This window comes from Euleptes europaea, chromosome 17, assembly GCF_029931775.1.
Source record: "Euleptes europaea isolate rEulEur1 chromosome 17, rEulEur1.hap1, whole genome shotgun sequence".
Classification (NCBI taxonomy): domain Eukaryota; kingdom Metazoa; phylum Chordata; class Lepidosauria; order Squamata; family Sphaerodactylidae; genus Euleptes; species Euleptes europaea.
Genome location: NC_079328.1, coordinates 51,092,334 through 51,104,619, shown reverse-complemented (window position 1 = coordinate 51,104,619; position 12,286 = coordinate 51,092,334). Strand labels below are relative to the sequence as shown.

General features: G+C 54.4%; 1 protein-coding gene across 2 annotated transcripts; it reads left to right on the top strand.

Annotated features, from left to right (window-relative positions):
• Positions 1-4,698: 4,698 nt before the first annotated feature.
• On the top strand, positions 4,699-6,429 carry NQO1 (NAD(P)H quinone dehydrogenase 1). Of its 2 annotated transcripts, XM_056862774.1 has the most exons (5): positions 4,699-4,867; positions 4,969-5,099; positions 5,312-5,425; positions 5,627-5,728; positions 6,111-6,429. In XM_056862774.1, exons 1-5 carry the CDS (start codon positions 4,759-4,761, stop codon positions 6,417-6,419), a joined length of 765 nt encoding a protein of 254 aa, XP_056718752.1. In that variant the 5' UTR covers positions 4,699-4,758; the 3' UTR covers positions 6,420-6,429. The 2 variants fall into 2 exon arrangements, with proteins under 2 accessions (XP_056718752.1, XP_056718753.1); XM_056862775.1 differs by lacking the exon at positions 5,627-5,728.
• Positions 6,430-12,286: the final 5,857 nt, after the last annotated feature.

Sequence of the window (12,286 nt, the reverse complement as noted above, 5' to 3'; positions counted from 1 at the left end):
CAGGGCCACTGGAGGCCCAGCCAAGCAGCCAAATCCTCATATCAGGAGCCCCGAGGGAGAGGAGAGGGAGGCAATCACAATGACAACCTGTGGTTGCCCTCAATTGCAGGCCTGATGGAAAAGCTCTGTTTTACAGGCCCTGCAGAACTTCTGAAGGTCCCCCATAGGGCCCGGATGTTACTCGGAAGAACAGTCCACCAGGCTGGGGCCCTTTGGGCCTTGTTGGATGTTGCCCTATTGTGGCTGGTTGCGAAGGGGCCCCCATAACAGTTCAAGCTTCAGGGCCCCAAAAGTGTAGGTCCGCCACTGTAATCTGGTGAACCAGGTTGTGTTCCCCACTTCTACACATGAAGCCAGCTGAGTGACCGTGAGCCATTCTTAGAGCTCTCTCAGCCCCACCTCCCTCACAGGGTGTCTGTTGTGGGGAGGGGAAGGTGATTGTAAGCTGGTTTGATTCTTCCTTAAGTGATAAAGTCGGCATATAAAAACCAACTGTTCTTGTTCGTCTCTTGGTCTTCTGCTTGCTCCGCCTGGAACGGCTAGAGACGGGGAGGGCCACCCTGCTGCAGCTCTCTTGGGGCTGGGGCAAGCCCTTGAGGGGCATGGCATTCTCGAGCTGCTGACTTGTGTTTCAACTCCACTTTTCACAGGGAGAGTCTCTGACAGTGGCTCATAGTAATGTCACGTGTATCTAAAAGTGAAGTCAAAGGAAGCGGTTCTTGGTAAGGGTGGGGGGAGTTCTCCCTCTCAGCTTCTTGGTTCTTAAGAGGTAAAAAAAATACGTTTGTGGCCGTATTCATGATTGTGCTCCTAAGGCTGATGTTTTTTAAACAAACTTCTGTGCAACTCGGAAGCTCTTTGCTCGTGTTGGGAAGAGGACCGGGGCTGTGCGGCACCTGGCCCCGATCAAGTGCTGGAGGGCAGCTGGGTGCAGCTCTCCCTTGCCTTGTGTGGCTTCTCCACTTAACTGCTCTCACTCAGCTTGTAAGCTAAAGGGCTTTGGGAGGAGCCGCCATACCGCTGCATGCCTTCTGCCTCCATTCCGACCTGCACCAACAAGGGTGCTGTAGCCCGAAGCAGGCTGGGCTTCAGAGGGGGAGAGATTAGCTGTCCAAACAATGTGCCCTTCCCCTTTCTTTTCACCTGTCACCTACCCTGCCTTCTAATCTTATTTGGCTTGCTAGCAGAACGCCCCACCCTGGAGCCAGGCCCACGTGCCGCTACTCTCACGTGCAGCTGCCTCCGCCAGCCTGAGAGCCACTGTTTTCAGACACGCTCAGCAGGGGCAGCGGTGGGCCCGGCCTCCCCTCCCTCCTGCCGTAGTGAAGGTGGGGGCCAATGAAGGAAGTCTTTGAGCCCAAAGCCTCCCATGGCTGATGCAGCCAGCACTTCCCTGCTGTTGTGTGAACTCCTGGTGGGGGAGTGGAGGCTGGAGCCAGGACAGGTCTTGCAGGCCCAGGGTGGCCAAGCCGCTTGCTGCTTGAGAGGGCCCTGGGCCCAATAAACAGAGTCACATTTTGGTCCCAGAAGGAGGGAAGCTCATAAAGACAAGCTGTGAAACCTTCTTCATCGCCAAACGATTGCACCCCTGTCCTGCTTGGCCCTTACCCCTGGGGTCTCTGCTTCAGCTGGCCAGCCTCGGAGCTACCCCAGCACAGCTCCACCCACAAAGCTGTTGGAGAGCAGCTCTGAGCTGTTGGCTGAATGAGGGGAGCCCTGGCACAGTCCCATAGGCAGTCTGTGGTTTTTTTTGGGGGGGGCAGCTCTCCCTCCGAGCCCCTTGTGCAGTCAGCCTGCTGGAAACACGGGAGTCCCACGAAGCAGCAAGCACGCTCCATGCCGAGAGCCTCGCTTGGAGGTTAATTAGAGTGTTTGTTCTTGTTTATTTCTGGTCTATGGACTGCAGCAGCCCTGGGGACCCCCCCCCACAACCCCCCATTGTTTGTTTCTCTGCAACGGTGGCAGGTATCCAAAGCAAACGGTGCTTCCCAAAAGCCCAGCTGTCCCTGGGTAGGAGCCTGAGCAGAAAGCCGCCTGCTCACGGGTCTCGCCTGAGATGTGACTGGGGAGGGGCTCTCGGTCTGCTCCCATCTCTGTGACAAACTTCCCCCAAGGAGCCAAACATGTTTTTTCCCCAGGTTCTTCCTATCCCCTGCATTGGTCGTTCTTCCGGCAAGGTTGTTGGGAAGGGTCCTCCATGGAGTGATGAATGTAAGAACATAAAAAAGGCCGTGTTAGATCAGGTCCAGCAGTCTGTTCCCACAGTGGCCAACCAGGTGCTTCTAGGAAGTCCACAAACAAGACGACTGCAGCAACAGCAGCCTGCCTGTGTTCCACAGCACCTAATATAATAGGCCTGCTCCTCTGATCCTGGAGAGAATAGGTGTGCATCATGACTAGTAGCCATTTTGACTAGCAGCCATGGATACCCCTCTCCTCCGTCCCCTCTTCAAGCCTTCCAAGTTGGCAGCCATCACCACACCCTGGTGGCTGCTCTCCTCTGAACAAGCTGGCGCCTTGCTGACTTGTTTCCAAACAGTGTATGTGTGTGTAAACCAAAGGAAAAGGCTACCTTTAAAAAGGGACCCTTCCGTGAGACAAGGGACATCCCAGCACCAAAGCACGCGTTCAAATAGTGTCATATCTTAATTAGCAGATTCTTCAGGAAGGTTTTTAATGCACTTGGGGGAAAATTCTGATCAATTTTATATCTTAACACATTTGTAAAACTGGTCTCTTAAAAAGAACAAACTTTTTTGTAGGTGGCAACTTTAATCTAACCTTGAATTGGTTCAGAGAGTGGTAGAGGCCTGTGATTTAGGAAGTTCTTCCCATCTGTAGAGTTAATTAGGGAAACCTGTTACTAATAGAGATTTTCTGCTGTCAGGCAGAGACTAGATTGTCTCCTCTAATGTACACAGTTCATATACATGTAAAGGTTATATATTGACTGTAAAAATATGCAGGTAGATTCATCTGTTGGGCTAATCTTTCGGTCTAATTGTGGTTTAATAACGACTTTAGGTACTCCTCAATCAAAAACTAATATTTGGAGGACAAGTTGAATACTGGCTGGATCCAACCTCTAACCCTTTTACGTCTTAGAAGGAGTATCTTCAAGACGATGGTTAGAATAATTTAATCAGCTATTTTGAGGACAGCAGGGGCTGGTTGGGTGCCACCAAATTAAAATGGGGAATGGAAAAAGAGCGCTTATTACCACAGATAAAACTCTAGAAGCAAAATGAGAAGGTAGCGGTCGTGCCCATCTTAAGTGGGAATCAATTCTCTCTCAGTTCGAGGATACACAGACAGCCCCGAAAGACCTCCTGCACCTAACGCACGAGGGAGATGGGGTTGATGAGGTGCCAAGGGCGGGCCCCGGGGCTAGTGCTGCTCCTGGAGGGCAGGGATGTGCGCCCTTGGGGAAGGGCGCCGTTGGGCGTGGGCAGCTGCACAGAGGCCGGCCGGGGAGGAACTGGACAGCCCTTTGGCTGGATGAGGGGCGGCTGGACCCGGCGCAGGGTTAGGGTTAGGGCAGGGGTCTCAAAACTGCGGCTCCAGAGCCGCATGCGGCTCTTTGGCCCGTTGAGTGCGGCTTTCCTGCTCTTGTGCCTGCTCGCGCCTGCAGCCTGAGAGAGAGAGCGGGCACGTCTCTCTCTCCCCCCCCCCCCCGCTGTGGAGAATGGCTGGTCCCCCTTTCCCTTGCCCTCAATGGTTGGGAGGCTAAAGCCTGCCCTCCCCTCTAGCCGTGCGATTGCTGGGCGGGCGGCTCGGCAGTTCCTGGCCCCCCTGCCCGCCTATCAGCTGTTAGGCGTGGCGGGCTTCCTTTGGTAGACCTGGCCTCCGGCTGAGTCCCATTGGGAGGCCATGTCTACCCACTGGCTTTCTTGGCGGTAGACCTGGACTCCGAGGAGGGGAAAAAGTCCCCCTTCAGAGGCCAGGTCTACCAATTGGCTTCTATGGGCCTCCAAAGGCCAGGTCTACTGCCAAGAAAGCCAATGGGTAGACCTGGCCTCCCAATGGGACTCAGCCGGAGGCCAGGTCCACTGATAGGCTTTTATGGCGGTAGACCAGGCCTCCAGACGAGGACTCCGGACGGGGAGGGGGAAATGGCAGGGACTTACAATTTAATTTTTATCAATAAATAAGATCACTATTAAGTATGATATCAAGTTTTATTCAGTGTACCTATAGTTTAATTAAGACTTAAAAGTTTAATTAAAGTTTATTAAGTTAATAAACAGTGTACCTACCTATATAGTTTAAGAAATTTGGCTCTCAAAAGAAATCTCCATCGTTGTACTGTTGATATTTGGCTCTTTTGACTAATGAGTTTGGCGACCTCTGGGTTAGGGCAGCGCCCGCCGGCACCCCCTGGCGGAGGGGTGCCGGGCGGCGCCGGGCGAGGCTGCTGCTGCTGCTGCCGGGGCGCGTCCGTGTGCCGCGCCCCGCCCCGTATAAAAGGCCGGTCCCGCCCGCCCGCCCGCACCGCTGCTGCCCCGTGTGCTGCTGCTTCTGCTGCTGCGCCATGGCCGGTGAGCGCCCGAGCGCCCGAGCGAGCGAGCGAGCGAGCGGGCGGGCGGGCGGGCCGGGGGGGGGGCTCCTATGGGCCGGGGGAGGGCTGCGCCGCGTCCCCGCCCGCGGCTGACCCCCGCCCGCCTCCCCTCCCCTCCCGTCCCGTCCCGTTGTGTGCGCGCAGGGCGCGGGGCGCTGGTGGTGCTGGCCCACCCGGAGCGGACCTCCTTCAACCACGCCATGAAGGAGGCGGCGGTGGAGGCGCTGCAGCAGCGCGGCTGGACCGTCGCCGTCTCCGACCTGTACGCCATGCGCTTCAACCCGGTGCTCTCCAGGGACGACGTCACCGGTAAGCAGCCCCCGCCCCGCCCCGCGCCCCCCCCCAGCTCGCGGGACTTTGCCCCCCGCTCCCCGCTCACGGCCCTCCGCTTGCCCCCCCCCCACCCCCAGGCCGCCCCAAGGACGCGCAGCACTTCAGCTACCCGGCCGAGACGGGGCTGGCCTGGCAGGAGGGGCGCCTGAGCCGCGACATCGTGGCCGAGCAGAAGAAGCTGGAGGCGGCCGAGCTGGTCATCTTCCAGGTGGGCCCGGGGCGGCGGGGAGGGGAGGGGAGGGGCGCGCCGCCACCCCCAGCCCGCCCTGCGCCGGCCAGGCCCCCCCCCGAGGCGGCTGCGACTCGGCGGCCCTCGGGGCGCACGCAGGGCGGGCCTGGGTCCCGGGGGGGAGGGGAGGGGGGCGCCTGAAGACCAACCCCCCTCCTCCCCCCCCTCCCGCGGTTCTGCTTCCCTTCCAGTTCCCCTTGCAGTGGTTCGGCGTGCCAGCCATCCTGAAAGGGTGGTTCGACCGGGTCCTCACCTCCGGGTTTGCCTACTCCTACTCAGGCATGTATGAACAGGGGCCCTTCCAGGTAGGTATGACGAAGACCCGCTTTCTCGCCCACCCGCGGGAGGAGCCTGCTCAACCCCTGGCGCCGGGGAGGGGGCCGCTGAGCCAGACGGAGGAGTGCTGCCGGGGCTGGGGGCTTCCCCCCTGCAAAGCCGCCTCTTCAGTGGTTGGCCTGCAGCACCCAGCCCGATTGTGGCTTGGTTTCTCCACCCCCACCCCCCAGAAAAAGAAGGCGCTGCTCTCCTTTACCACCGGCGGACAGGGCTCCATGTACACCCCCCAAGGCATCAACGGAGATATCAACATCCTCCTGTGGCCATTGCAGGTGAGAAAGCAAAGCCCAGCCGCGCAGCCAGAGTCTTCATCAGTCTCATGGGCCCCCCGAGGGGCTGCCTGCCTCCCTCCTCTCCCCTTGCATGCAGCCCAAGGTTAGAGAGCCCTTCCTCCAGGAACAGAAGGAGCTATGCTGTGTAACCCTCAAGAGTGCCCCCTGGCTGGTCAAAGGAAGCGCTTCTTGCAGTAGCATCTCTCCCGAGTCCCTCTAAAGCCAGAGTAAAACTGCCCCAGAGCAGCTGGGGAAGGAGGGGTTCAGGCAAAGGCCGGGCAGGCTCCCAGCTGTCCACAAGCCTGATCTTGCCACAGGGAAGGTTGCGCTCCTCCCCCCCCCCCCCCGTCTCCCTTGAGCTCTGAGTCCTCTCTCCCTGCAGAGCGGAACCCTCCACTTCTGTGGCTTCCAAATCTTGGAGCCCCATATAGCCTTCAACATTGGCCACGCCCCACCCGAGGTCCGCTCCCAGATCCTGGAGGGGTGGAAAAAGAGGCTGGGGACCATCTGGGAGGAAAAGCCCCTCACATTCGCTCCGAGCAGCAGCTTCGACCTGAGCTTTGCTGCAGGCTTTGTCCTGAAGGAAGAGGTCAAAGAACAGCTGCAGGACCAGACGTATGGGCTGACGGTTGGCCAACACCTGGGGAAGCCGCTCCCGCCTGACAACCAGGTCAAAGCCCAGAAGAAATAACCAGTCCTGGGGAGCACTTTATTTTGGGGGGGGCCTTGTAGTCATGTGCCTTCTTTTCTGTGTGGCTCAGCAGCATCTAGTAGCCTTCCTTTCCTCTGGAGTCTCCTGGACTTGTGCCTTGGCTAAACAGCTCTAAAGGGAATGTCCAACTGCAGGTGGAGGGCAAACAGGCAGATAGGAGAGATACCAGAGGTGTCGCTGGTGGCATTTTTGAACTTTCCCCTCTCTGCTTTTGGCCTTGGGGTGTAGCTGCGCCTGTGCTGCCGACTCCCCTCTCTCTGAGCATACCGACCAATCCTCGCTGCATCCAGCCCCAGCTGGTTTCTAGCATTTAATGCACTTCTCCAGTTAACTTTCTAGATGCTGCCTCTTTTCTGCTCTCCCAACACAGTGGGGGGTGGGGCTTCTCTTGCAGCAGTCTGTCCACATGCAAACCCGTCTTGAAATAAAGGATTTTTTTAACCACTGCAGGCACCTGTCTCAACATTTTCTAAAAATGGGCAAGAACCCACATCAGGCAGTGCAGGTTTTATGCAAGGTGATTTCGGGCCAGCGCACACATTTTGCAGATTCTTTAGATGCAACAGCCGTGTGAGTACCCATTACAGGGAAGGAGTTTGGCACTGTCCTGAGCCAAAAGCCCAAGAAGACCAAGGGCAGTGGGCTAGTTAAAGCAGAGCTGGACCTACTGAAGGAGCGCAGTGGAGCCATGAGTGGAGGCGCCTGGCAGAATTCTGCCCTTCCCAAAGAGACAGGAACCCTCTGGCAGAGGCAAAGTGCAACTCTATGCAGAGGCTTCAGGAGCCAGTTGGGAAACTCAACCACCACGCAGAAGCAGCATCAGTTAACTGAAGGCCTTGTGCCAGGCTCTGCTTGGAAACTGGAGGAGGGAGGTGTAGCCCAACCACCCCAGAGCAAGGGGCCTCTGGAGGCTCAGCTGAGCCCCAGCCCATATGCAACTGCCCCTGCCAGCGAGCCTCACATGGGCTCAACATGCCAGGCAACCACAGCATTTGGACAGATTAGCTTCCCAGGAGATTGCTGAGCCCAGTGAGAGAATGGAGGCATGAGGGGTAGTCACTAGTCTGGTCCAGTCCCAACAGACTAACATGGTTACCTCTCTGGAATTGCTCAGAAAGTAGAGCATTTGCCCGTCCCAGCTGTTCTGTTGAGAGATGAAACCAAGAGAGTGCATCAAGGCCGGAATGCCTTGGACTCCAGGCAGACATGTTCCAGCCTCGGGATATATTCCTTTGTCGGAGCATTGCCACTGGACACCCACAACAGTACAGAAAGCAAAGAAGAGGTCAATGCAGGCCCTCCAAAGCCACACTTGGCATCCTTGCAAGTCTGCAAAATGTTTCTGCCATTAATAATTACCTTAAAAGGAGGGGAGGATGTCACCATCTCTTGCGACTGAAGTCTGAGAGGGCCCCCATCAAATGAAAAATAAATCCCACTTGGGCACATGAAGGGAAACTGGGTTTCCCAGGCAGGCAGGCATTCATGTGGGGGTGAGCCAGCTGATCCCCGTATTGGTTGTCCAGGGTCTGTCACCTACAGTCATCGGGCAAAGCACACTGCTGTGAGCAGGAGCAGCCACCAGCGAGCAGGAATTGGTTGGGCATGGCCCTAGAGCTGCCCAGCTGGGCACGGCACTGCTGTGTTCAGTGAAATCCCTGGGAACTGCACAGTGGCAGAGAAACAGTCCCCTGGAGAGGTTCGTTTCTCAAACCAAGGCCTCATGGCACATTTTGAGGTCCTCATCATGCTGTGCGCGCCAGTATGCCAGTGCTACTTTCAAGGGGGGGACCCAACTCCTGCGTTGTGTACAGGAACCTGACTTTGAACCCTTTGGGTACATGGATCTGAAAACGGGGCACAAAAGCTACTACACACTGCAAAATAAAAACTTTCAAAGTTTTATTCTTGACTGCAGCTGTGTACAGAAATATAGTCGCAAGTATACAAATGTTCCAATAGAAGCAAAATATTTTTCTTAATATTCAACAAGTTATCACAGGATAGCTAATAACAAATGCAAATGAGGTCCCTCCCTCCCCCCACCCCTCCCTCTTAGAATAAACTGAAAACAGGTTATCAGTGCTCTGAGAAACCGACTGACACAAGCCAGGTCCACACAAATGCACAAGGGCCCCCCGCCAGAGGCTACATTCACATTGCAGGGCATTGGGGGGGGGGCTGATCAGCGGCTGGTCTGAGTGCTGCCCTAAGCAAACAGGGCAGGAAGGCAGAGAGGACGGCCGATCTCACAGAGGACGGCGCGGGTGGAACGCTCCGACTGCAGCTGGGGGTGAAGCTTCCCCCGTTTCTCAGAGCAGATGGCGCTTGTGTGGGAAAATCCTGCCATGAGCGGGCAGCAAAACTGCACCTCAAGCAGGCCCAGGGACTCAGCCTAACCCTTTAGCCAGCCACGGCTTCTGGGTGACCACAAAGCCTTACTTTGCCTCAGCCACTGAACCCAGCAGGTCATATCCCCATGTGTGGTGCTGGGGGGATGGAAAAGAAATTGGTGTCAGCACATAAATGCTCCTCAAATGGGGGGTGCTCCAGAGTTGAGGGAGTGCTTGCAAGGGTGGGGAGGGAAAGAGGGAAGACACAGTGGTGACTGACGTGCCCTTGGTCCAATATCTGTGAGCCACCGTGGGCAGGTGGCCGCAAAGCCACTTCACTATGGGCGCTAGATCAGAGAGCGGGTTATCTTTGAATGGATGGCTCTCTGGAATGGAGATGTAGAATTTTCAGAAATTTTGAAGCCACGGAAAAGAAATTTGCCCCCCAGGTTTTTTTGGGGGGAGGGCAGAAATCTTGGGGGGGATTAAATATATGCAATATTTACTGCCCTATCAACCCTACACTAATTTTACTGCTTTAACATAAAAAGCATAGTTTATAGCTTAGTATATAAAATTACAGTATTTGACATATTTATAGAATTTAAAAGTTCTAAATGTTTTAGTTTCCTACGAGCAAAATTGCAAATATACCCAATACTTGAGAGAACTGCAAGCTGATGCACCCTATGCTATCTTAGCACATGTACCTTAATTTTTGCTACCTGGTTAGAGAGAGCTCAGTTCTCAACTAAACTTTTAAGTTTTCTTGAGGCTTTGGTACTGATTCTGCCCCACCTCCTCCTGATCTTTTCTCTCCCTCCTGCAAAGTAGAGCAATAAGCTACTTTTTACTCAGTCTGTGGCTAAATGTGTCACAGTTGTTTGAAGGGAGAGGGGAAAAGGTCAACCACAACATGTCAAAAGGACAACAGAAGGCATGCAACTGTTGAGAAGCAATGAAGCCCTGCATTCTCCTCTCATGAAGATTAGGTATCCTTCTAGTTGCAGAAATGCTTCTTGGATTTAAAGCTGTATATGTCTACAGCATGCTCACCTTGCCTTTAAAAGCATTTCACTCATTCTAAAAGAGAAAATATTTCATAGGAGATTTTTTTTCAGTACTCTCCCAAATTTCAAATTTTCTGTTGGAAAAACGGACAAAAGCTCTTGGGGTGGGCAGGGGGTGGGGGGAAACAGGTTTTCTAATTTTTTCCTTGGCCTTCGCATCTCTACTCTGGACAGAACCTTATACTTCACGTGTTGACCACACCGCTGCTTTCTGCAGAGTCGGCCCCTGGTGCATCTGGCTCAGTTCTGCTCTGCCTGGCAGTGGCTCCCCATGATCCTGTGAACCGGAAAGAGCGTGGACTGATCCTGGGACCTTCCACATGCAAAGCCGGCACTCCTAGCAACAGTCCCTCTTGCAACTTCGCTCAGCCCTTACAAGGACCTTCGACCTTCAGGACATTGACCACTCTATGCATGACGTTCCCATTCCTGCTTCATGCAGGACACTTGCAGGGGTGGGGGAGGGGAGGTTCACATGGAAAAGCAGGTTCACCTGCTGCATCCTGAACCTCTTCGCTGAGGGCTAAGGTGATCGAGCCCTCCTGTCCATCACTACTGTGCAAGGGGGCCCAGGACCAGATCTAAGCCCACCTGGCTTCTCTGCCCCAGTGCAGCAATACCAAGGGAGAGTGGAGGCTGTTGATGAGGAATGGGTGGAGCTGAAGCTCCAAGATGGCCCATCCACTAAGGGGGAGAAGGAGTCCGCAGCCTCCGTCCATCCCTGACTCCTGAACTGTAAGGAAGATGCGGCACCCGGCCAGACCAGCCACTGAGCAGACCCCTCACTCCAAAGACAGACTCTTGTAACCAAATCACGTTCAAAATGTTGCACATTTAAATATTGACCTAAAATGGACCAAGTAAAATTAGAGCCAACGAAACCAAAAGGAAAGGAAAACAGAAGACAGCTGTCCCCATCTTGCACTGAGCAGCAGGAGCCCTTCTTGAACTCGGGGGGGGGGGGGGCGGTGCTGAAGCCCTCTGGGGAGAAGTGGTGAGGCCATCCCGGTCAGGAAACTTGGGCTGAGACAGAATTGGTCCCCGATGACTTGGCACTGCCTCATACAGCTTCAGCACCAGGACATCCCCACCACTAAAGGGAATGACGCACAGCAGCACACAGGCCCAGCACTTTCAGGTACCCCCTCCTTCCGCATGCTCCAGCCCCAGAAAACCAGCAAGGTTTGGGCCCAAGGGCCTGCCTCCTCTGGCCCCAGCAGCGGTTTGTGCATGCCTTCTCTGTGCCCATCAGAGGCCCCCGGGGCCGCTCCTTCCGCCCTTCACCACCTGGGAAAGTTCCGCTACCTCATCTCAGCAGGAAAATAAACATACTGCAAGAGAAGTATGCTCGCACATTTATGAAACGGCAAAACTGAATCCTTAGTGTTACTATAACTTAAAGCAGCCAGCAATGACATTAGACACGAACAGTGATTAAAAGCTGAGCAGAACTCCGCCATTCGCAAAGTCTCCCCGAGGGGTCTTGTCCTCTGCAGAGCACGGGCTGTCCAACCTGCGGAGAAGTTGTCCCACAGCCAATCGAGGCCAGTTGCCTGATGGAATGGCCAGAAATGCACAAATGACATCTGCTGGGGGGGGGACTTAAATACAATGCAAAGACTTAACAACCCCTCTTTCCCTGCCCTCTCGCCCTCCTCCGAGTACTAGACGCCACGGTGTGGGAGAACAGATGATAAAACTCACACATTCACCACAAAAACCTGTGGCAAAAAGAATATATGTGTGAGAATATATATATATATATTTTATATTTATGCCAATGTACTCACTCAGTACAAATAGCAAAATAGTTTACCATTTCCTAAATACAAAATAGAGCTTTCCAAAAAAATGAAACACACATTAGATATAAACCATCCAAAACTTGAACGATTGAAAACTGTATTCAAAATTAAATGACCCCATAGCAGGTCTCTTTCTGAAAAGTTCCCTTCATATCGGCAAAATAGCCTGTACTACTGAAAACACAATGCGAGGCCTCTCAAGGAGAGGCAGACAGACAGACAGACCGACCAACGGCAAATGCCAGAGACGGACAACAGTGAAGACAAAAAAACAAGCACGATTCTACACAGCTCAAGGCAGTACACAAGTCAGAAAACACACACCAGGGGTAGCCTATAAGACCATTTATAAGCTAAATTCTTCTCTATACAAAAATAACAAAAAAGAAAACTCAACGGTACTAAAAAACCCAACCTCCCCCCTCCCGGCCAGTAAGAGCCACACACATAAAAAGCTGTTGGGTGACAGATCCACAAACAGCGACTGATGGGGGGTGGTGGTAAAAAGCCAGAATCCAACCAGGAGGCCATGGTGCGGGCACTGGACACAGAGGCTGCCCACTCCCCCAGAGGATCTGCTTTTCAGGCTGAAGCGGGCACAGACGCAGGGCCCCAGGGGCGGGCTTGGCAATTCCTGC